The following is a 23,447-nucleotide window of genomic DNA, read 5'->3' as shown; positions in this document are numbered from 1 at the left end:
GCCGCGCACACACGTACATCAGTCAAGAAGTGATCGCTTCGCGCTCACCCTTTCTCGACTGCTCTTATATTACACCAACAGACTTTCTCTGCAGAACCTCATACTTGGGTTCTGCTGGACAGACGATGCCTACCACCACTGCAGAAACTCTTTCTCTCGTCACCCGAAACGTTTCCGTTGCCCCTCTGGTGCTACTTTCAGCGGTAGATCATTACAATCGGACGGCTCAGAAAAATAAGAAAAGAAGAGTAGTTGGCGTGCTTCTAGGCCAGAACGACGGCAAAAATGTAAGAGTGTCAAATAGCTTTGCCGGTACGTACTAAATGTGGTATACTCTTGGAAATTGGCCGAGTAGCCGGTATCTAATTAGCTTCATCACTCAGTGCCGTTCGAAGAAGATGATACAGATCCGTCAGTCTGGTTTTTGGATCACAACTATGTGGAATCTATGAATGACATGTTCAAGAAAGTCAACGCGAGAGAGAAACTGATCGGATGGTACCATTCTGGCCCGAAGCTGCGAGCCTCGGATCTCGAGATTAACGAGCTGTTCAAGAGATACACACCTAACCCGCTGCTCGTAATCATTGATGTCCAACCAAAGGAATCGGGAGTGCCAACCGACGCCTACTTTTCCGTTGAAGAAATCAAAGATGTGAGTAGACTCACCCCTCAAGGTCATGGAGGCCCGAGTGCCTGTAGTTGAAAAACCGGTTTCGGTGTCCCATACCTTCCCTGACGAGCCACTTGCCTCCCCTCACGTAGCCACTAACACACACAAGGATGGCACTACCACTTCGAGAACTTTTGTCCACACGCCTTCTATCATTGAGGCCGAGGAGGCTGAGGAAATTGGCGTCGAACATTTACTACGAGATATCCGAGATGTCGCTGTTGGCACTTTATCTACACGCGTTACAAACCAGCTTCAGTCGCTTCAAGGCCTTCACTTACGATTGAGAGACATTGGCGCGTATCTTCAGAAGGTTCTAGATGGCCAACTGCCCGTCAATCACGCAATCCTAGGTAATCTGCAAGACGTCTTCAATTTACTGCCAAACTTGTCCTCTCCTGAGGTGGATGGAGAATCTCGGGGGGGTGAATTAGCATATGCCATGAGTATCAAAACCAACGATCAACTCATGGCTATCTACTTGAGCAGCTTGATACGTGCCATCACTGCATTCCATGATCTTATAGAAAATAAGATACAGAACAGGCAGCAACAGGATGAGAAGGAGGCAAAAAAAGAGGAAAATGCTGCTAAAGAAGAGAAAAAGGAAAACGGCGTCAGCGGACATAACGGCGAGCCCAAGGAGAGGAGTGACAAACAGAAGGATGGCAAAGACAAGAAGAAATAGTGGAGGTGATCTGACTGGTCATACGTGAGCCTCCTCCGTATCTTGGGCTTCCGGGTATGATTCGAGCATTGTCGGGTAGATTTAAGGCTACATATACCATCCCTATGTACACTTCGTTATTAATAGACAACGACCGACCAACCCATTGACCTTCTTGTGATTCCGTGCGTATATTCCATCATCGTTGTGGAATAACATGGGAGCGATTCCTTAGATTGAACTTCTATTAGGCTGATTTCAGTTCTTTTCGGCAGGAATCAAACTGCTGACAAAAAAGCCGCCATCCCATAGTCTGAAACAATCTTGTTTACAACACTGTCCGCAAATAAATGCCCACATCTTTCAACCAACAAGCACGCTAGAAGATGTTTACAGCTCGGTAAGCTGTCACTATTCACAAAGGTAACACTTCGGGGTGTATTCCACGATGACCATTCCAGCCCACAAGCCAAGGCAGAGTGAATACAGTTAAACTGCGTATCATTCAATCGTCGGCTGCAATATTTAGCAACGGCGAAGCTGGTGCATGAGCAATTCCAGGCCATGAGGTGCACAATGTGCGTTTTTGGTATGGCTCTTGTCTCAGTCGCTGTCAAACGTAGGGATGTGGAAGAAAACGGTCGAACAGCATAGACTGACGGTTCGTTGTGACCCAATTCCGAGGTCTTATTGTTCTGAGAAGTCTGAGAAGGCCACGTTTGACCAAGTCCCTGGTCATTGGTGACAACTGGACCTATTTCTGTCCCAGCTGATACATCTGAGCCAACGCGAAATTTATCAACCAGCCGCCTATCTATTAGGTCCAATGCAGGTAATACAAGATTAGGAAATAACACATGGAGTGTCAGCATCACACTCCGAAGTTCCCTTATTGAAGCCTCTTGCGAAATCTGCCGAGGCATGCCGTTCGATTGCTCATGTGTAAAGCAGGATGATTTGGATATTGAAGCTATAAGCGAGGATAAGATCGTGCCGTGGGAGGGAAGAGGTCCTGGCGTCATCGTGAGACCTGGTTCTCAGCCTAGATTATTAAAGCCGGTATTGTAGCAAAGTGTGAACAAGGTAAAAACATTCAAACGTCAGACTTTTTACTTCTCGCCATTTTTGAGGCAGTGAGGGATGATGGGTGTATCCAACCAACTACCTCTACGTAGGTAGGTTAGGTATTTGGTGTGTTGGACACAGTGCTAAGACCTGGCTGTCACGGTGCGGTACGCCGGGTCCGAAGGTGATGCCCAGATTGTCACAGTCTTAAGCCCAAACATAATCTGATTGTCTGTTCGGCGAAACTGAATAAGCCATGTTGCTTGAATTCTTGGCTGCACCAGTGTCCTGCTTGGGACAGCACCTCGCCTAGAGTCGTTAGGAGGAACAAGAATGGAGAGAGAGCTAGTATATTCACTAAAAAAGCACGAGATGTGTAAAGACATTTGAAATGTCATCTCAAGCCCCCTCCGCCTTCTAAGTTTCACTGAGTTTATTTAACATAAAACTGGGCAATTATTTTACACATGGCGCAAATACTACCAGGGCATAAGCCTCCCCGCCTGCAGATGCTTGGATTCAAACCCAGTCCTTCGGGTCTTTCAGAACGTCTACGAGGCGCTGTTCTCTACTTTTTGGTTCTGGCTCATGCATATACTTCCAGCTCGCAGTCAGCGGTAAGCTGACGAGTATGCTTTCCACCCGCGATCCCGGAGTGTTCAGTCCAAAGGCAGTCCCCCGATCGTGCACAAGATTGAATTCAACATACTTGCCACGCCGAATTTGCTGCCAGTCCTTCTCTTCTGCCGTAAACGGCATATCCTTGCGTTTTTCCAAAATGGGAAGGTATGATGGTATAAATGATTTCAAGCAGTCCTGGATGAAGGCGAATGTGTTCTCTTGGTCACGTTCCGAGTCGTCGAGGTCATCGAAAAAGATACCTCCAATGCCGCGACATTCGCCTCGGTGCTTGTTATAAAAGTACTCGTCGCACCACTTTTTGAAACGTGGATAGTATGTCTTGTCATGTGAATCGCAAGCGGATTTTAGTGTTTTGTGGAAATGGATGGCGTCTTCGTCAAAGAGGTACGAAGGTGTCAGATCACTACCTCCACCAAACCACCACGCTTGAGATGATCCATCTGGGTTCGCTGTTTCGAAATATCTGTAATTGAGGTGGACTGTGGGTGCCATTGGATTCTTGGGGTGCAGAACCATGCTCAGGCCGGCGGCGAAGAAGTCGAGGGACTCTACACTTGGATCGAGCATCTTGTGGTTTGCGTGCATCTTTTGTATGGCAGGTTTTGGGAGAGAACCGTATACCACACTGATGTTGACACCAGCCTTCTCAAATACGTTGCCGTCTTGGAGAACACAAGATATGCCGCCACCGCCATTGTCTCGAGTCCACTCATCCTTCCGGAATCTTTTGCCGTCCACTTTTTCAAGTTCTTTGACGATGATCTGTTGTTGTTCTTTGATGAATTTCTCCATTCGAAGCCTCATCGGGGAATCCTCGTTGATTGTCGCTTCCCTCTTTTTCTGGGCATCTTTTTCTGCCAGAGTCGTTGCGTCGAGGCTTGCTCCGTTCGCTGTTGCCTGTGGTTGAGAGTCATGATGAGCAATTGAGTGCGAAATTAAGCATCAAATTAAGCATTCCATAACTCACTGATTGGATTGCCAATGGCGCCCCGACAATAAGGGCCAGAGCTCCTGCCCAGACTGGCGTCCAGGCCGGTCGACGAGTTTGGTAGCCAGCGGAACTGGACGCAGCACGTCGGCCTAGCTTGGAAAGACCATTGTGACAGTGAGCTGAGAAAACCCACGCACGAGGGCGAAACCCAGATACAAATCGCTGCGCTTGGCGACTAGGTGAAGCCATAGTCGACGACGAAGCTCGGTCGTCTACAATTGATGCTGCAGCCACGGTATAACTATCCAAAGGGTATTAAGAAATCTGCAGTGACTACAGAGTAGCAGGCTGTCCAAATTCCTGCAATATATCGAGTTTATGTGTTGCGCGTTCGGGCAAAGCCGGGGGAGAGGGATGGTCGAGGCCTGGTTGCTCGAAAGGGCGGGAATATCGAATGTTGTCAAGAACGTCTGGCACCATACTCTCGCCAAGTCAGCTGTTCGCCGAAGCTGGAGTTGATTTGTTTCCTGATATTACCTACCTGGTAGGTACTGGTGGTTTCGGCCTTGCTAGCCCCCCAACAGAGTACATGTAGGTACCTGTGCAACTGAGCTCCACTACCTCCACTACCCCGGCAGGTGAGCTAGCATCTGGTAAAATCTGGCCACCAGCCGGCTGCTCGTGCCACCCACACCACGTAGATCGTAGATGCGAAGTCAACTTAAGCAGTTGGGGCACGGAGTAATAGTAAGCAGTCGCTCAGTTTCTTAACCACATAAGCTCGAGATGCTCTCAATATATTGAAATACCTAACGCTAACAGCACTTACAACTTTGATGCATTGGCGTTCCGGCAGGCTTGCTTTCCGTTTGATGCTGCGCGGGAATCGGGTATTCGAGCCGACATTAACTGGTTTATGTTTCTCCGATCATTGTTTAGGCATGGAAATTATGCCCGTGACAGAAGCCAACGACGACTACCTACATTTCCACATGAGCCTGAACGCCGGCAGTTTTTCCAGGTAATTTCGACATGGCCGAGTTGGTAGAAGGCACGCGGAAGCCTGAAGAGCTCGATATCGGGTAACCTGGTAGAAAACTAGAAGCCTTTCGGCGTAACCTTTAAAGTGTCTCAAAGGAGAGAGAGTATGGACTGTATGAACCTGTTCCAATAAATCCATCGTCCTCACCATAGCCCCCCTGAGTAATACTCTGTAATTCTTATGATTTCAAAATTGCCAAGGGGGTCTCAATACAGCTTCCAGTGATTCACTCGTCGGCCTCAACCCTTCCGGATTTGGACTAGCCCAGTCGCTCCCCGCGCTGTTGGCCTCGTGCCTGTCACTGCCTGCCACCGCCTCTCTTTTGATTTGGTCATCTTCCGCACCCCTCTTTCTTCCGTGGCCTGCTGCCTCGTCATCACCTGCCTATTAGTTTAGGCAGCGCATCATCTCCTCCCGCCCAGTAGCCTCTCCCTTCCATCGACAAGCTCTGATCTCTGTCACAATACATTTATTTCGACCTGCTTGTTACATCTCTGATCGCAACAACATACGTGCAACCAGAGCCTTAACTACTACCAACATATCTGTGCTGAACCGAGCATTCAGTCATCATGCGAAGCAAGTTCAAGGACGAACATCCGTTTGAAAAGCGTAAGGCTGAGGCCGAGCGCATCCGCCAGAAATATGCGGATCGCATTCCAGTAAGCATCATACGCTGAACTAGGGATCAGCTTGGCGATTATCTGTGATGGCCTTGTCCATTTTCTGGCCTATCGTCGTCAAAATAGAAGCATCGCATCACTGCCGCAAAGTCTCGAAAGCTGACTCTTGTTTTGTTTCAGGTCATATGCGAAAAGGTAGAGAAGAGCGACATCGCCACCATCGACAAGAAGAAATATCTGGTGCCATCAGATTTGACGGTCGGGCAGTTCGTGTATGTCATTCGCAAGAGAATCAAGTTGTCCCCGGAGAAGGCAATCTTTATATTCGTTGATGAGGTGCTGCCACCAACTGCGGCTCTAATGAGCAGCATCTATGAGGAGCACAAGGATGAAGACGGGTACGCTCCCCATCGCTAAAAACAACACTTGGACATACACAGCAGTGGTCTAATTACTCCTTTGCAGATTCCTCTACATCACCTACTCGGGCGAAAACACTTTTGGCACCGCGTAAAAGCTTAGGCGGGCTCGCGATATTTTTGTTAGATGGTGATGAAGGGCGTTCCGGTCTTGCACGGTTGAAACTTTTGTTTGATTTGGTTCCGGGTCTCGATTAGAGTTGCTTGTTCCTGCATCTGCCTACTTCTCGAAACGGATTTGGTTCATATTTGTGCGACATTCTTTGCAACCCGCGCTCAACAATGCGGAGGCAAGTGAACCAGGTCTCAGGAAGGTCAGCGTTGAGGGTGGATTTTCGAGAAATGGACATTACTGTCACAGCTCATACCCTTCTGCGCAATCGTTTCGCTTCAAATTCCATTGGCTCAGCTGAGCTGGCGCCGATGAGACGAAGCCTGAAGTTCTCCTACTTTTAGAGTTCGCAAACTGGAGCTGTGGCGAGCTCTTGGCTACAGCTCTGCTGGCTAGACAAGGCGGCACTATAACGAGCCTACTTATTTGATTTAGCTTTGGATTAATTTGAAGTACTCCTTATGTTATGCGCCTGATGTGATCTTCAGCTTGATATGTACGCTCCACATCAATCGGAGTAGCCGGACTATGGAGCAACACGGCACGTAGCTGGGATGGATTACTGTGCGATAAATGTATGCAAGCCTGCCGTGTTGCCTACGATCGGCCAGCGCCGTATCAATGGAAGCTGCGACCATGTAGTGAATGAAACGGTGACCTGGAAGTCCGGATATTGAAGTGCCAATCGAGCACTTAAGTAGTCTGTACCTGCATTCAAGAAGAGGGTAGAGGGAGCCACGCCCGAAGTTCGATGTTTTGAAGCTCAAGTCAACAGATATTATTATGGAGCTCCCCAGAGCCGAGTCCGGCTTGTCTGGCCCCTTAACGCGTCTAATGAAACGAGTTGACCATGTGTTGCATGCTTGTTGTGCTGTACAAGCCTGGTGCGGTTCAGAGCCTCTGAGACGATTGGGTGTCACGGGTCCCTCAAACAAGCTGCATTGACATGTGGTGCTGTCTTGTCGAGTGAAATTTAAGCCCCAGTGCGGTGGATCAGTGACACTTTTAGATAATTCTGGCACTGGGTTTCCAAGGGTTCCTGTGGAAAACATCAAAGCCATCCACAAACTCCAGCAGCGATGCACGCACGACTTCACGCTAGGTTGCTCGATGTTGTCGACTGGCAGTGCTCCTGCAGATGCCTGGAGTTTCGGATTTCGAGCGGGCGTCAAGACGATCACTGGCTAGCGTCAGCAACATTGAATAGGAAGCAGGTAGATGGGTGAAAGGGTCTGGTATCTGGCCGCAGCAGATGCGGCCTCTTTGGGTCTGGCAAGCTAACCTAGGACACCAGCAACATTCGAAGCCGACGGGCCATACCGGACTCTACCAGACTGCCTGCTGAATGCCTGGCAAAGGTCTAACTAACCTTGCAAATTTGGCCTTCCAAAGAGGAACACCTAGCCTTGGATGTTGCAACAGGGCACGGGGCCGAAACACAAGTCACTGCGTCAAAGCATTTCTATTTTATGCCCGAATGCCTTCGATGCTCTCAGTCACTGCGTCTTTATGCATGTATACACAAGCATGCGTGCTATTGTCCTCGCCTCCTCAATGTTCTTCATCATTGCTTGGCATTGTACGAATGGAGCGGAACAATAGGCACAGGTTCATTAGCTGCCTATTACACAACAATGCCGGCTTGACGTGTTTCAGATAAAGAAAGACAGGCGGGAACTCCGGACGAGGTCTAGGCAAATTCCCAAGGAGCTTTTCTTTCTTTTGGTCCATGTGCAATCCCCGACGTTGACGCTCTGTTTGAGAAATAACCTGGTCAGGCACTTCAAGGAGATTCCACTGGATCATCTTCATCGACGCCCAGCGCTTAACGAGAGCTCAGCCCCACTGTAAGCGCTGAGTCGCAAATGGTCATGCACTAGATCGCCAGGCATGCGCAGAGCACCAGAGTACCTCGAGTAGGTACGGTACATGTATCCAAGTACAAGGCGTGGGAGCGCGTTTTGGTTTGAAAGCGAATCAACCTAGCAAATAGTTCGTTGGACATGGCTACATTAAGAGTGAATCAGGCAGGCAGTTACATGGATCTCTTGATGCTTATTGTTCTTCATTTTCCTCCTTTTCTTCCCTTTCGCTTGCATGCATAGATTCTTCTCAAATCTTTGTTGCGCCTTTCTTGCACAATGACCATGGGAGAGCATACGAACTGATCATTAGCACATCTCTCTCTCTCGCTCTCTCCCTCTCTCTCCCTCTCTCTCTCGTATACTTTGTTCCCTTTTATCCATTTTTTTGGGGTTCTTTTGCTGTTCATCAACTCTCTTCTTTTCAAAGCTAATCGTACTTTTTGTCCGGTGCTTCTCCCTACTTCATTTGAATCGTCATCTACAAACGGGCAAACCACACAGTCACTACATATTTCCGTCCATACATACTCTCAATCTTCCTTCTTCTACAAACTACTTCTACAACATTCTTCTTTTTCTGTTTTCTCCAAAGCAACTAGGACCGATACGAATAGAGCAAGGATGCCCTCCTCCTGGAACCAGAGTTCCGCAGTCAACTATCCAGACGTGCCAGGCTCTCTTCATGCCCAGCCCATCGAATCGTCAGAAACACCAAAAAGGGCCCAGCGTACAACAAAATCTCCGACACCTTATTTGGGCCTAGGTTCTCGGCTCTCCCAAGTATGGATCAATCGATGGACAATTCTCTTACTCTTGGTTCTGGTCCGGATCATTCTCTTACTTGCTCAACTGAATGACAATGTCGACGATGCAAAGGCCAAAGCGCTGGCTGCTTGCACCAAGGTGGAAGACGTAGGGAGTGCGATGGCATCCATGCCGCATTACCTCTCTGCCGGCGTAAACCATCTTGCCGCGTCTAGCATTTCGAAGGCTGTGCATGCTATGGTCAAAGTGCTGGATTTGATAATACAAGGCGTCGAAGCAATCATAGTATGGTACATCAACTTTCTCACTGCGACATATGTCTGTCTCATCACGGCTCTGGTTCATGCTAGCTTGGACGTGGTTGCGTCTGTTACAAAAGATGCCACAGCAGCCTTCAACACGGTTATCGACGGAGCTACAGGAGAAATTCAAGAAATAGCCGGCGGATTACAAAAAGCAGTCGGCAAAATCAAGGATGGAATTCAGAATAGCATTTTCAGCAAGTTCCACATCGACCTACCGTCTATTGACTTTACCAAGCCAGTCGAGAAATTAAAAGGGTTCAATCTAAACTCATCACAGTTCGTCACAGATGTGCAGAAACTGAATAAGGACTTGCCAGATTTCGAGGGTGTACAGAATTTAACGAAACAGGCAATCTCTATCCCCTTTAACTTTGTTCGAGAGGCACTGAACAATAGCCTCGGTAATTACAAGTTCAACGAGACCATATTCCCCTTGGCGAAGAAGGAGCAGCTCAAGTTTTGTTCCAACAACGAAAAATTGGATGGGTTTTTCAATAAGCTATTTGAACTTATTCATAAGGCCAAGGTCATCTTCGTCATTATCCTATCCTCGCTTGCCGTCGCTGCCATGGCGCCCATGGCTTGGATGGAGATCAGGCGGTGGCGAAGACAAGAAAAGGCAGCCGGACATATAGAACAAAAAAGGCTTTACGATACGTGGGATCCCATGGATGCTTCCTACATAGCATCGAGACCAACCACGGCTCTTTTTGGCATCAACATAACGTCTAGAATGAGTGGCAGACGCCAGGCTCTCGCTAGATGGTGTCTTGCGTACGCCACGTCTGGACCCGCGATCTTCGTGCTGTCACTCGCTATTGCTGGTCTCTTCTCATGCCTCTGTCAATACGTCATACTGAAAGCAGTCCAGAAGGAGGTTCCGGAGTTGACAAAGGAAATTGGGGAATTTGCAGACGAGGTTGTGGCAAAAATCAACAATATCTCAGCAAATTGGGCGGCTGATGCGAATGGAGTTGTCAAAGGGCTCAATGACGATATAAACAATGACGTTCTAAAGTACGTGACGAATGCCACTGGTGCTGTGAATAACACGATAAACGTGTTCCTTGGTACCTTGAATAAGGGCCTCGAGACGGTCTTCAACGGTACAATTCTTCTCAAACCTATTCAATCGGTCTTGCATTGTGTTATCGGCATAAAGCTTGAGAGCGTGCAAAAGGGATTGACCTGGGTCCACGACCACGCCCACGTCGATTTCCCATTATTTGACAACAACACCTTCAGCCTTGGTGCCCAGCAGAGTGTGTCTGGAGACTCGGGCCTTCAACATTTCCTTGCCTCGCCGTCTTCGGCAACGACTGATGAGGTATCAGCGGCGGTCAACCGGGTCACCAACTGGCTCTTGAAGGGCATTACCAAGGAGGCCTTAATATCTACTGGTGTTCTCCTTGTTTATGTCATAGTCGTGTTAATCGGGTTGATCCGAACTCTGGCTGGCATGGCGTTTGGCGGCAGCGATTCCGAATCTGATGATTTCCCGCACGCTGGGAAAACTAGTGGTCAAGATGAATCGCGGTCAGAACAACCAGGTTCATCTCGATACTACGATGGCCGGGGCGAGAAAATGGAAGAGGTACATTTAGATGATTATCAGCAACACCCATACAGGCCCTTTGACTCAAAACACCCTTACTGAACAGTGTACTTCCTGCGAATAGCATTGCAGAGTCTATTAATGTACTATAAAATAGAGAAATGGAGCAAATAATTTAGATTTAGATTGAAACCTTTTACTGCCATTTCTCTGTCCGTTGGCGCTGCATGGCCAATTTGTGACAACAGAGAAAAGTTAGGTCCCAGGATACACTTTGTGTTGGGTTGCAGAACATGGTGCAGAGTATGAGACGAGAGTCAACCCCATAAATGCAGAGGTAAATAGCTACACAGTACGGAGTATCTACCAGTTGCACCTCACACCCTGTACCATGAATACTAGTGCTAGCCCTCCGTGCATCCGAGCTTCACATTGACGATCCTCTTTCCCCTTTAGGCAAGTCCGGCATTGTGGGACCCCCAAGCTGCAGCTCAGATGCAAATGCGGGATCTCGCATGTTCGAAGTGACGGAGAAGACACTACGTAGCCTTGCAGAGATAGGCGGAGGGTATCGTTGCAGCAGGGGATCTTGGAACTGCCATTACTTATGTATACAGAGTACGAAAAAAAAAAGGAGAGCAACACAGGACGGGACAGGCATTTAATTACCAAGTTGACCTCTTAGTAGGTACTAAGTAGGTACTTACGGGGTACTCCGTAAAGTAAACGAGGCGCCGCATGTGCCAATTGACCTACCTCCGTTACTTAGAGCACAGATGGTCTGGTAGTTACTTATGTGCGGAGTACGGAGTACATTGACGTACTACATACGTACTACTCCTAGTCTACTACTGTGGCGAGCAGGCTGTGATTCCGCGGGGCTGCGTGCCTGCATGTGCCCCATTCCTCTGGCAACTCGAGTCAAGTACAGTCATTTTTTCCTCCCCACTTGAACATAAAAGAGGCAAACGCCCACCAGCTCTCAATATCCTATCTTTAAGCCGTGGCACAGTCAGTCCCTTATTCTCGAAGAATCTATTATAGCGCCTTGATTGTATATTTGGATCCGTCATGGATGCTATCAAGCAAACCTTCCAGCGCTGCAAAGCGCAAAACAAGGTCAGCTCCGTTCTTTCCCACCCCTCGCCAAAGCTTGCTTGCTTCATCGCGGGGCATGACATTGGCGGCGTATCTATTACTGACACGATGCTCATACAACAGGCTGCACTTGTGACATATGTCACAGCAGGCTTTCCCCAGCCTCAAGACACCCCGGACATTCTGTTGTCCATGGAGAAAGGCGGCTCCGGTACGTTCACCAACCAGCCTTGCTCCGTGCTGCGTATCCCATTGAAGTCTGACATTCGTTGCGTCTACCTCGTCCTTAGATATTATTGAGCTCGGTGTTCCTTTTACAGATCCAATTGCAGATGGACCGACCATTCAGACTGCCAATACAGTACGGTAGCCTCCGGCATCGATGCTACTATAGGCACGCATGGCTAACCTGGCTAGGTTGCCCTTGAGCACGGGGTCTCTATTGAGACAACACTTTCCATGATAAAAACTGCACGTGGACGAGGCTTGCGGGCGCCGGTGCTTCTTATGGGATACTACAACCCCTTGTTGCGGTATGGTGAAGAACGCTTGTTACGGGATTGCCAAGCAGCTGGCGTCAATGGCTTCATTGTTGTCGATCTACCGCCGGAAGAGGCCGTCTCCTTCAGAAAGCTTTGCACTAAGGGGAGGTAAGTCACATCTCGCAAATGTCGCGAATTTCTCCTTAACCAACAATCTTATGTACCTTCTTTTTCTTAAGCAGTCCCATGATGGCTAATTTGGAATCGTGCTTGGCAGCCTCTCGTACGTCCCGCTTATCGCTCCCGCAACATCTGATGCAAGGATGAAGATTCTGTGTCAGCTGGCTGACTCTTTCATTTATGTTGTATCACGGCAGGGCGTTACCGGAGCCTCAGGGTCACTGAATGCCAACTTACCTGCTCTCCTTGAACGTGTGAAAAAGTACAGTGGGAACAAGCCTGCCGCTGTTGGCTTCGGTGTTAGCACGCGTGACCATTTTCTTAGTGTTGCCAACATTGCCGACGGAGTTGTTGTTGGAAGTCAGATTGTTACCACGTTGCAGAGAGCTGCCCCTGGCCAAGGTCCAAGTGACGTAGAAGAATACTGCGCGTACCTGTGCGGAAGAGGTGCTCTGCCACAAGATGATGCAACACGAGAGGTTGGAGTCGTCGAGGCAATTAGTGGCGCCAGGGGTCCAAGTGGGGATAATGTGACAGTTAACGCTGTTGTGACTAACCAAGATCGACTTACAGCCGAGCAAGACAGCGATCTGGTGTCGCAACTTGCAGCTCTTCATGGCAAGATTCCCGACAGATTTGGCGAATTCGGCGGTCAATATGTTCCCGAGAGTTTGATGGATTGCCTGTCCCAGCTGGAAGAGGGATTCAATAAAATAAAGGATGATCCTGAATTCTGGGCAGAGTACAGATCCTACTACGACTACATGGGGCGACCATCACGGCTCCATTTGGCCGAAAGACTAACTGAGCACGCTGGCGGTGCCAACATCTGGCTTAAAAGGGAAGACCTAAACCACACTGGCAGCCACAAGATCAACAACGCTTTGGGTCAATTGCTACTGGCGAAGCGTTTAGGCAAGACCAAGATTATTGCAGAGACGGGGGCTGGCCAACATGGTGTTGCAACAGCAACGATTTGTGCCAAGTTTGGCATGGAGTGCACGGTATACATGGGAGCCGTAAGTATTCTGTATTGGTGACTCCATCTGTCGAATCTTTGGCTTATAAGTTAATTAGGAGGACGTCCGTCGCCAAGCACTCAATGTCTTTCGTATGCGATTGCTGGGAGCAAAGGTTGTTGCTGTAGAAGCTGGCAGCAAGACTCTTCGGGATGCGGTGAACGAAGCCCTCCGAGCATGGGTTATCGAACTTGATACCACTCACTACATCATAGGCTCCGCAATTGGACCTCATCCATTCCCGACCATTGTCAGAACCTTTCAATCCGTGATCGGTAACGAAACTAAGAAACAAATGATGGAGAAGCGCCAAAAGCTACCTGACGCAGTGGTCGCCTGTGTGGGGGGTGGCAGCAACGCTGTCGGCATGTTTTATCCTTTTTCCAACGATCCCACTGTCAAACTGCTCGGAGTTGAAGCTGGTGGTGACGGCGTCGACACAGAAAGACACAGCGCCACCTTGACCGGAGGATCCAAGGGCGTCCTTCATGGAGTGCGTACGTATGTCCTTCAGGATAATAACGGTCAGATTTCTGAGACCCATTCCGTATCCGCTGGCCTTGACTATCCAGGAGTCGGCCCTGAACTCAGTTCTTGGAAAGATAACGAGAGGGCCAAGTTTATTGCTGCTACAGATGCACAAGCCTTTCAGGCCTTCCGGCTGATGAGCCAATTGGAAGGTATTATCCCAGCACTTGAATCAGCTCATGGAATTTACGGTGCCATCGAACTAGCCAAAACTATGAAGAAGGATGAAGATCTCGTTATTTGTCTGAGCGGTCGTGGCGATAAGGATGTGCAAAGTGTGGCCGAGGAACTTCCTAGACTTGGACCGCAGATTGGCTGGGATTTGCGATTTTAAGAAACTACTTATACCCAACATCAAACTTCTTGTGTGAAGTAACAATAATGTCAAGTAAGGAGTATTCGGTCATGGGTTATGTTCTCATAGTAGGAATGGCCTTTTTTTTGTACATGATGACATAGAATAAAAGTACAAAGGATAAAGTTACATGACATTATGCTCCAGCCGTTTGCCTCCTGGTCGGCGTAGACGCCCCATCGAAATTTTCAAGTTCGCTGAGTAATTTTCGCTCCTCTTCATCAGATAGTTCTTCCGCGCCTTCGAAGTTAGCCAAGCTGTCATCTCCCAGAACGAAGGTATCTGCTATGGTGGCTTGCATCTCGTTTAGAGTAGCCCGGCTTCGCATGCTCAATGGACCAGGAGTGGCATAATCCAATGCGAAATGGATTACATCGTCTCGGTTCTCAATTTCTTTCGGTTCCAGTCCCAGTTCAATCCTCTGTTCGTTAAAGCGTTGTTGAACGGCCTGGGTCTGCATTAGAATCCAGCGTAGATTCCACCCCCCTGGCCCAAGCTCCCTGATACGAGCAGGCTTGCTCTTGAGGAGGTAGTTCTCGATCCCTCCTTCCCTCCGAATGGTCTTCAGCACGCGCAGTGTCAGCCGGGTCTTAACACGAGCGCCTAAGGAAGGGGAAAAGAAAGTCTTGACGTGAACGTTTGGTCGCCAAAATCGGCGCGACTTGTTGTTGTGCTTCTCCGCTACGTTGTTGCCGAAGCGAATTCGAGCGCTGCCGTAAAGGCCGCGGTTAGATTGCTTATATATACGGCGCTCCCCATACGGATAAGGAGGGATCAAATCTGAGGGTAGACGATGAGGTTTAATTGTCTTTGTCTGTTGAGACGCTGTCGTTGAGAATTGTTTTGGCGAGAATGCATGGCCGTTGTAGCCAGCTATTCGTCGAGGAATCGAGAAGCTGGTTATGCGATAGGCATGAGAAGAAGTTCGGGAACTAGATGAGGACATTGCTGACTGGCATTTCGAAGATAGGAGAGCCGTGAGTCGCCGAACCGGGTTGAAGGTAGATGTAGGCATGGTGCGGCGCAGGGGAGAACCCGAGGTCCGGCAGTGTCGCAGCTGTAAAGAGAGACCGCAATTTAGAGGCTCAATGATCTATAACTAAGGCATTGAGAGAATGTCGTGGGAAAATCCAGTGTCGATTTTTACTAATGGTGGTTGCCAATACCAGTGGCCGGGAGCTCCACGAATCGTCGTGGAAGTTTCTTTGACCAGTACAATGCCATGAACACGGCGCAAATAGTAGACCGGGGCAAGGATTATTCCGTGCCTTCTTGGGTCTGGGTATCAGGTGACTGCGTGGATATTTGGCGCATGGTACTCCGTACGTTGTACACTCCATTAGCTGCCCCGCTTTTGACGCCAGTGCTAAGCATCGCCCGAGGAACATTTGCGTGAGTCTGTCATGGCTTGTTCATGATCATACTTTACCTGCTGGGAGATCAGACCCCGGGATTGGCCCCTTTACACTGTTCCACCCTTTAAAATATCCTTATTGATATGAGGGATGATGTAGAAAATCAGACCCCATTTGTCATATCCCCCCCCGGCATCAGTTGTTGTTTTGGCAGTCTGCTTTAACACATCACCATCCACCGCCTGCCATCAGTCCATCATCAGCGAACCAACAAAAGGGCAAAATAGAAAAGCAAGAAAAGATAAAGACTGCCGTGTACCGCCGCATAGAATCAACACTCAGTTCAACCTGGCAGTTTGGGCTGATGTATGCACCCTGAGCCTCATGATGATTCCCTCAGTGGATGACCAAGTCTTGCGAGATAACCCTGAATTTGCAAAGCTATATTCGGTTCTGAAAAATGATATTCTGAATCCGGACGGGTCTACCAAATGTGATCCTGATGTCAAAGAGCGCAAAGTCGTAACTCAGGTAAGCTTATCGGACATCACCTCCATGGCCCATTTTCAGAATGTTCTGGACCTGCTTTAGCTGCCAAGCTACACACATGTCAGCCGTGGGAAGGGGGAGTAGCAGAGTTGAACTTGGACTAATTAGCCATGTGCTGTCGGTATATAACAGGAGTTGAATAGCATGCGCCGCCGTTGCGCTAAGCAATACCTACTGCAGAGAGCCATCGCAACTGCTTCACCTCCAGATGTCAAGACATCAGCAGACAAACCCGCAGACACCAGATCCGACGAGCCGACCCTAACAGAACCGTCTGGTTTGCTCGCGGAGCTTCTCTACATCCTTCCATCTCTTGTCGACAGCGACCTACCTGTCGATAGTCACGATGTGGCTTTGATACTTTCCAGCCCGCCATTCTCGGAATTTGAGTCCCTGCTACCGGAACTTGGTGCTATTATTTCCGCCAATCTTCACGCCTCAGCACTCAGTCTGGTAAGGATTACACATCCGTCCAAGAACCCGTCATACCTTCATCGCCATATTCCTTCTCTTCCAGCAGACCATGCGGCACTCCGTGGCAAACTTTCTGAGGCGCAGCAAAGTCTTATATCCAATAGGCTACAGGCACTGGCCTCATTGACAGAGCTCATCAGCTCGTACACTCAGTCTCTCACATTACTTATTCAGGCGTTGGAGTCGAAACACGGGCTCGCCGCCAGAAGTCTCGAGCTGTGGGCTCTCGACGTATCCCTGGAAGCACAGAGCACGGAGCTGGATGCCAAAGCAACATCGACCAGTCTTAGCAAAGAAATGTACTCACCTGAAGCCGTCACAGCGCTGAGACACTACTTATCTCACTTAAAGGACGCCCAAGTTCGTGCGGCCGAGCGAGTTCGAGGCTTGCAGGCAGAACTGGGAGAGTACGGCGTAGGCGTGGACAAAGACGGCTCCAAGGAAAAGACAATGAAGGAGCTGGCACGAGTATACCATGAGATGGAGAGGCAAATGGAGGATGTTAAGAAAGATCTTGACAGACTCGACAATAAGCAAGATGAAATGGGTCGTACGTGACCGAATGTAGATTCTTCTTTCCCTATTGAGGGCCAGTGCGAATCAAGAAGAATAAAGTTGATCATTCCATTTAGCTTGCCGTCTCATCTATACCTAGACTACAAATACATTTGACAGCCACGTTCACGACTGATACAAGATGGTGTATCGGATTTCAAGGAGAGAAAACACCTGATACAACGATCTTGCCCTAGTCCCATGAGTGGACTTACATGCCAACACAGACTCATCGTCGCTCATCATCATTTTGAACACCCAAGATACAATCCGGCGCAAACTACTGCCCAATGGTGAAGTTTATATAAGGCTGGTGGAATACATGGCAAAGGCTTGGGTAGGTCAGCTAGTTTAGCCCTTGACGTTATAAATGGCTTCGGCGAGTCGGCCAACGTTGTCAGAGGTAATACCAGCGACGGAAATACGACCGTCCTTGGTGGCGTAAACAGAGAACTCCTTGGCAAGCTTATCCATCTCCTCAGCGGTCATGCCTGTGTATGCGAACATGCCGATTTGGCTGGTGATGTGAGACCAGTCATGCTTGGAGCCCAACTTCTCCAAGTTCTCCTTTAAAAGAGCACGCATGGTGATAATGCGGTCAGCCATGCCCTTGACCTCGCCGAGCCACTGCTTGTACAACTTGGGGCTGCTCAGGATCTCGGTAGCGATGCGGGCACCGTGAATGGGAGGATTGGAGTACAAGGGGCGAATAAGAATTTTCAGCTGAGAGTCGACACGCTTCTTCTCGGCGGCGTCGGCACAGACGAGGGAGAAGGCTCCGACACGCTCGCCGTAGAGACCCTGAGGTACGCAAGAGAATATGGAATTAGCCCACTAGCCATGGTAATGCAGAGGCCTATAGAGGGCCAGAGACCGAACGTCATAAGAGGAGTTACGCACCATGTTCTTGGCGAAGGATTGGCACAAAGCAATCTGATGGCCCTGTTCAACGAAGTGGCGGACAGCGAAAGCGTCCTTGTCAGTGTCGCCGCTGGCGAAGCCCTGGTAGGCCATATCAAAGAAGGCGAAATGACCTTGCTCCTTCACAACGTCGGAAATTTGTTTCCATTGTTCAGGAGTAGGATCGACACCTGTAGGGTTGTGGGCGCAAGCGTGGAAGAGGAAGATGCTGCCCTTGGGAGCTGCCTTGATATCGCCAACCATGCCTTCGAAGTCGAGACCGATCGTATCCTTGTTGTAGTAGCGGTACTGCTGAACTTCGAGGCCAGAGTCACTGAAGACGGCCTTGTGGTTGGCCCAGGAAGGGGTAGGGATGTAGATCTTCTTGTCTCCAGGAAAGAATCGCTGGAGGAAAGCGGCGCCAATGCGCAAGGCACCAGTGCCAGATATGGACTGAGTAATGGCGACGCGATCCAGAACAGATGAGTGGGCACCATAGGCCAGCTTGGCAGCCAGGGCAGGGAATTCGGCAACGCCAGTGATGCCGGCGTATTCCTTGTTCAACTTGTCGTCGATGACCTTCTGCTCCGCTTCGCGAACAGAGGGCAAGACATAGGGTTTCCCCTGATCATCTCGATATGCGCCAACACCTAAACAACGGCAAGCGTAAGTCATTACGTTTGCGCGAAGAAGGAAAGGAAATGTCGAATGGAAATCATTCCATCGTCATGTGGTTCTGGGGGCTGGGTCCAAACATACCCAGGTTGATCTTCTTGTCGGACTTGTCGGCCTTGAAAGCTTCGGTGATTCCTGAGTTGGGATAAAACACACGACAGTTAGAACAGCCGTCATCATTCACTACACGACTAAAGACAAAGGGCGGGACAGTGACATACCGAGAATTGCCTGCAAAAAAGAACAAGGGAACGGCTTGTCAGCGACACTACAAGTCCTACCGCGCGCAATTGGTTTCAACTTACATCCTATGGAGATGCGGCATTAGTACAACAACAGAGCGTTGAATTGAGACGGAAGAATTGCGCTGCCATAGCTATCTGGAAAACTTACCGGAGGACCTTGAGGAACAGCTGACCAGGTGGATGCGGCGCGGATGGCGGCAAAGTTGGTAAAAGCAGAAGCAGGCCGACGGGCAGCTTGCCTGGAAACAACTCGAAGGGTGGAGAGCATCATTGTGACGAAGGGAGGTTGAGGCAGACAGGTGTAAAAGAAGAGAAAGAGGTTGAGCAGAGATGTCAATGGGTAACGAAGGAGGGAGGAGGGAGGCGTGCGTCGAAAGCTCGCTCTGTTCGAAGATGAAGTGCGAAAGCCGAGTTGGCGTGGGAGCTCCGAGGGCGGTAAGAGTTTTGATCCATGCGTGCCGAAGCAAGCAGGTACGTAGAGGGATTCAAGTACGGAGTACCGACAAAGTATCCAAGCGCGCACTCAGGTTCGGTGGGTTTGCACCTGACAGTGCTAGGCACTTACACTTAGGTAGAAAGTCGACTCCTTTACCGCGGTTGAGTACATACTAAATACAAAACAAAATCCGTGTGGACGTACATAATGACCCACCTGCAGCCAGCCTCAAAGTGCGTCGAGTCTGGTCCGACACATGTATGCATTCGGCCAGTGCTGGACCCTGAAAGAGTCGCCAATCGAAATGCTCGTCACTGGCACAACGACAGGCCCTTGAAGCTATATATAAGCCCGCAGACAGAATTGACGTCTGCGGAGTTAGTTTTTAAGACAGCAAGACACTTCACACGGATGCGATGATGCAGTTTGATGGTACCAATCGCACCTCGTGCTAGATGTTCCAAGTCCGAGTCCCAAGTTCGAATGATGGTCAAGCGTTGCCATGTGTCAAGACTTGGGACCGAACGGCTGATTCTACGGGCATGGAGCGCCTAGTACCCTAGCGTGTCCACTACTTAAGGCAGGTACCTAAGGTTATACGGAGTACTAGTACTAGAGAATGCTGATACATGCATTCATTCGCCTTGTCCATCAATTGACATCATCCGTGTCAACTTGCCCCTTGACGCGCCAAGTTTTGGGCAACGCTGCCTACCTGCTGGGTCTTTCAATATACATACATGTGTATGCGGTTCACGATTCCGGTCGTATTTCCTCCGTGCCCAGAACCAGAGAAAGAAGCAGAATGGCGCCGCGGCACACCGAATCCCTGGCCCGAGAAGCCCGACCTGCGATTTTTCTCACCAGGGAGTTGCCATACGGGGCAATTTGGTATTTCAACCACCAGGAGACTGACACTCCGTGCATATGCAGCGGCTGCCCATTGTTTTACTAGCCTAAGAAAGGAGGCCCCTGGCAATCTTTCGGACAAAAGACGACATCTGGACGGCTGGCGGTTGTAGTAAGTTACCATGTTCATGTGCTGGGTTGCCGTTGAGGGACGACGCCCCAGTGGTATGCATGTTCAATGGCCCAATCTTCTTGACTGACCCAGGTTGGTATTTACCTACCAGGTAGTCACGTATCAAGAATTGTACGTTATGTACATTAAACTCCGTACACTACGGGAAAACTCGGCCCCTCTTCCTTGTCGTGGAGGGTAATTTGAACAAGGCCAGAAACGGCTCTTAGCGCAGTTGATAGCATGTGAATCCAAAGCTGGCGCAAGCGCGCTTACCATCACATTTCAAAGGCGCCTATGCAAATTGAGTCCACGAAGATAATATAGCAGCTTGTGAGCAGAATATGCGCTGTGTCTGAGTTGTGCGGACGTTGGTAGAAGCTCCTTCGAAGACCACGACAACTGCATAACGCTCCTGTCGGCGCCAAGCCTCACATCAGATGATCCCTTATCAATCTAATAATGGGGAGTCGGATGTCGAGACTACATCATCACGCGCACTCGTAATGCTTAATTTAAAAGTGCCACATGGTATTCCATGTATTATTGTCAGATTATTCAGTAGCTTCCCTATATGTCTTTTCGTTTGTGGCCATTTTCAGGCACCCCTTTACCTTGTACAAACTGGACTACTATGCCAGCGTCCCGCTCTTCTCCTGCCTGTGATGCACGTCATTTTCGTACCGGTTCAAAACCTTGTCCTCTACTGTTTCGTGGAATACATCTACTTCTGTGCTGGCAAATTTCCGGGCAGGAACACGCCGCTCGAACAATACGTCTAGTTCTGCAAATGTGCGACCTCGAGGCTCTGGGATGCGGAAATATGTATAGATGATGCATAGGAAACATATGCCTCCCTGATAAAAGCAACCGCTATCAGGAAAAGATTCAAGAGCAAACAGGATTTCGAAACGAGAGTGTCAACTGCACTTACCCAAAAAAAGCCCGCATAATTGCTCCAGTTCCATTCCCCCGGATTCAGCATATATGGTGTCAGCACGCTATTGATGATGCCAACAATGTTGCTGCAGGGCATAGTTAGCGGAAAATCCGAGAGACTCGGGATGAAGAGAGCAATATTTCAAAAGCCAGCACAAGATTGAAAAAAAAAAGGAGTCCGTGGGCTCGAATGAGGCACGTAGGTACTTACTAGAGGTTTCTCCCCAACACGACTGTCTTGATCTGGAGTCTACGTGATGACAACTCAGTTACAAGAGAATAGCACACGGTTCCCACCGTCAATTGATAGAAGAGTGCCCAAACAATCATGATGCTGCCGGTGGCTAGAGACCCTGCTCGGCGGTGGTCGTGAGGCACAAGGCCGAGAAATCCAAGGATGAACAGCATCGTACAGAGGCCGCAAAGTCCATATAGGTAGAGCGACCTTCGTCCGATACCCAGCGTCATCAAACCCCATGCCCCAAACACGCCAACCATGTTGATGGCGTACTGACCAAGAGCAAAAGAATATGCATCGCTGTCTGACAGGCCGGCTTGCTTCAGAAAGTAAGTCGAATAGTTGGAAAATGAATTTCCGCTCAAGTTTTGAATGGCCCACGTCATGCATACAATTTCGGTTCTTCGCAGATCAACGCCCTTGAAACAGTCCCAATACGAAGCTCCAGCAGTAATCTTCTCTTCTAGAGCAGTCGTATGCACCATCATGGCAATCGTCTCGTCGGCATCAAAATCTGTCTCCCGGTCGAGGCTGGTAAGGCGAAGGAGCGCTTTCTTGGCCTCTTCAGTCCTGCCCCTCCGTACCAACCACCATGGCGATTCCGGCGCAAAGAATATGCCGACAAACAGGGGCAGCGGCCACATCCATTGCAAAGCATATGGGATGCGGTATGCCCATTCGTCATCACGGCTCAGCATAGCGCGAATGACACCGATGCCAATTTCCTGACCAAGTCCCCAGCAAAAGTTGACATAAGTGGTCAGATACCCACGTAGAGCAACAGGGCAGACCTCGGAGGCATAGGTGACGGCCAATGTCTGGAAAATACCCCATGGAATACCGCATAAAATCTCAGCGACCAAGAGGGTTTCAACGTTTGGGGCAGTGAAGAATATCGCGGTAAACGCCGTTATCATGACAAGACAGGCCATGACTGTATATCTGTAACCAAATCTTTCCGAGACGAAGCCATTGATGAAAAGACCAATGATTTCGCCCACCATTGCACCCTAATTTCCCTTGTCGTTAGTTGATGTCTCCTTCTGGACGAATCTTGTTGTCAAGTTGGGGTGGCATTGCAGCCTGGAGGGACCAGCAAAGGGGACGCTCGTACGTTACTCAGACCCGCTTGCCACGGCGCAGTAACTTCGTAAGTTCCAGACTTTGGCTGATATTCGCCATACTTCTTGGTAAACTGGGGAAATGCGTCTAGATGTGGGCAAGGTTAGAGTCGTTATGACCCATGAGGGGCATTGATTGAACTCACAGAAATTGTTTACTAGGCTAATATCATAACCCTCCATGGCGATGCAGGTAGATATTAATACACTCCAGCCTACAGCCTTGGGGTATAGCTTGATACCTTGCCAAAGAGTCATGCCCTGTTCCTTGGCTGCCGCTGCCCTTGCGTTTTCGATAATGGTGCGATGTGTTTTGGATGGATCTGAAACGTCATGGCCATAGTCCTCGGCAACGGGAGCAACGTCTGCTGGCTGTACGGCGGCGCTTTCCGGGCGGCCGTTGTCCCGTCTGTCGACGGCCATGGTGTCGATTGTTGAACAGGGTATTGAAGTAGGCAAGGGTGTAAGTGAGTGAGCAAGCTTCTCGTGTGGCTACACGGTGATGCTTGGGAAAGGGACAGACGTTACCCCACAGATATATGAGATGGGGGAGAGGGAGATGTCAAAGAAGATGTAGGTTCAAGGCGCCCAGACCGAGATATCAGAGGCAGAT

General features: G+C 49.4%; 9 protein-coding genes across 9 annotated transcripts; 5 read left to right on the top strand and 4 right to left on the bottom strand.

Annotated features, from left to right (window-relative positions):
• Positions 1-125: 125 nt before the first annotated feature.
• On the top strand, positions 126-1,361 carry MAA_02676 (proteasome regulatory subunit 12; the record flags this gene model as incomplete). The annotated part of the gene is made up of 3 exons (XM_007820674.1): positions 126-312; positions 384-655; positions 783-1,361. The coding sequence occupies 3 exons, from the start codon at positions 126-128 to the stop codon at positions 1,359-1,361; spliced, it is 1,038 nt and encodes a 345-aa protein (XP_007818865.1).
• A 1,563-nt stretch (positions 1,362-2,924) lies between these two features.
• On the bottom strand, positions 2,925-4,227 carry MAA_02675 (Coproporphyrinogen III oxidase, aerobic; the record flags this gene model as incomplete). Its single annotated transcript, XM_007820673.1, has 2 exons — positions 2,925-3,944; positions 4,015-4,227. 2 exons carry the CDS (start codon positions 4,225-4,227, stop codon positions 2,925-2,927), a joined length of 1,233 nt encoding a protein of 410 aa, XP_007818864.1.
• Positions 4,228-5,592: 1,365 nt separating this feature from the next.
• Positions 5,593-6,157, top strand: MAA_02674 (Ubiquitin domain of GABA-receptor-associated protein; the record flags this gene model as incomplete). Its single annotated transcript, XM_007820672.1, has 3 exons — positions 5,593-5,682; positions 5,824-6,041; positions 6,109-6,157. The coding sequence occupies 3 exons, from the start codon at positions 5,593-5,595 to the stop codon at positions 6,155-6,157; spliced, it is 357 nt and encodes a 118-aa protein (XP_007818863.1).
• A 2,503-nt stretch (positions 6,158-8,660) lies between these two features.
• Positions 8,661-10,766, top strand: MAA_02673 (uncharacterized protein; the record flags this gene model as incomplete). The annotated part of the gene is made up of 1 exon (XM_007820671.1): positions 8,661-10,766. One exon carries the CDS (start codon positions 8,661-8,663, stop codon positions 10,764-10,766), a length of 2,106 nt encoding a protein of 701 aa, XP_007818862.1.
• Positions 10,767-11,735: 969 nt separating this feature from the next.
• On the top strand, positions 11,736-14,305 carry MAA_02672 (Tryptophan synthase; the record flags this gene model as incomplete). The annotated part of the gene is made up of 5 exons (XM_007820670.2): positions 11,736-11,973; positions 12,053-12,123; positions 12,180-12,412; positions 12,522-13,443; positions 13,502-14,305. 5 exons carry the CDS (start codon positions 11,736-11,738, stop codon positions 14,303-14,305), a joined length of 2,268 nt encoding a protein of 755 aa, XP_007818861.2.
• A 157-nt stretch (positions 14,306-14,462) lies between these two features.
• On the bottom strand, positions 14,463-15,341 carry MAA_02671 (50S ribosomal protein L24; the record flags this gene model as incomplete). The annotated part of the gene is made up of 1 exon (XM_007820669.1): positions 14,463-15,341. One exon carries the CDS (start codon positions 15,339-15,341, stop codon positions 14,463-14,465), a length of 879 nt encoding a protein of 292 aa, XP_007818860.1.
• Positions 15,342-16,068: 727 nt separating this feature from the next.
• Positions 16,069-17,262, top strand: MAA_02670 (uncharacterized protein; the record flags this gene model as incomplete). Its single annotated transcript, XM_007820668.2, has 2 exons — positions 16,069-16,212; positions 16,411-17,262. 2 exons carry the CDS (start codon positions 16,069-16,071, stop codon positions 17,260-17,262), a joined length of 996 nt encoding a protein of 331 aa, XP_007818859.2.
• Positions 17,263-17,610: 348 nt separating this feature from the next.
• Positions 17,611-19,350, bottom strand: MAA_02669 (Aspartate/other aminotransferase; the record flags this gene model as incomplete). Its single annotated transcript, XM_007820667.2, has 4 exons — positions 17,611-18,060; positions 18,160-18,809; positions 18,919-18,949; positions 19,228-19,350. 4 exons carry the CDS (start codon positions 19,348-19,350, stop codon positions 17,611-17,613), a joined length of 1,254 nt encoding a protein of 417 aa, XP_007818858.2.
• Positions 19,351-21,685: 2,335 nt separating this feature from the next.
• Positions 21,686-23,257, bottom strand: MAA_02668 (maltose permease; the record flags this gene model as incomplete). The annotated part of the gene is made up of 3 exons (XM_007820666.1): positions 21,686-22,723; positions 22,828-22,922; positions 22,981-23,257. 3 exons carry the CDS (start codon positions 23,255-23,257, stop codon positions 21,686-21,688), a joined length of 1,410 nt encoding a protein of 469 aa, XP_007818857.1.
• Positions 23,258-23,447: the final 190 nt, after the last annotated feature.

This window comes from Metarhizium robertsii, assembly GCF_000187425.2.
Source record: "Metarhizium robertsii ARSEF 23 chromosome Unknown MAA_Scf_4, whole genome shotgun sequence".
Lineage (NCBI taxonomy): Eukaryota > Fungi > Ascomycota > Sordariomycetes > Hypocreales > Clavicipitaceae > Metarhizium > Metarhizium robertsii.
This window is presented reverse-complemented; position numbering and strand designations above follow the sequence as displayed.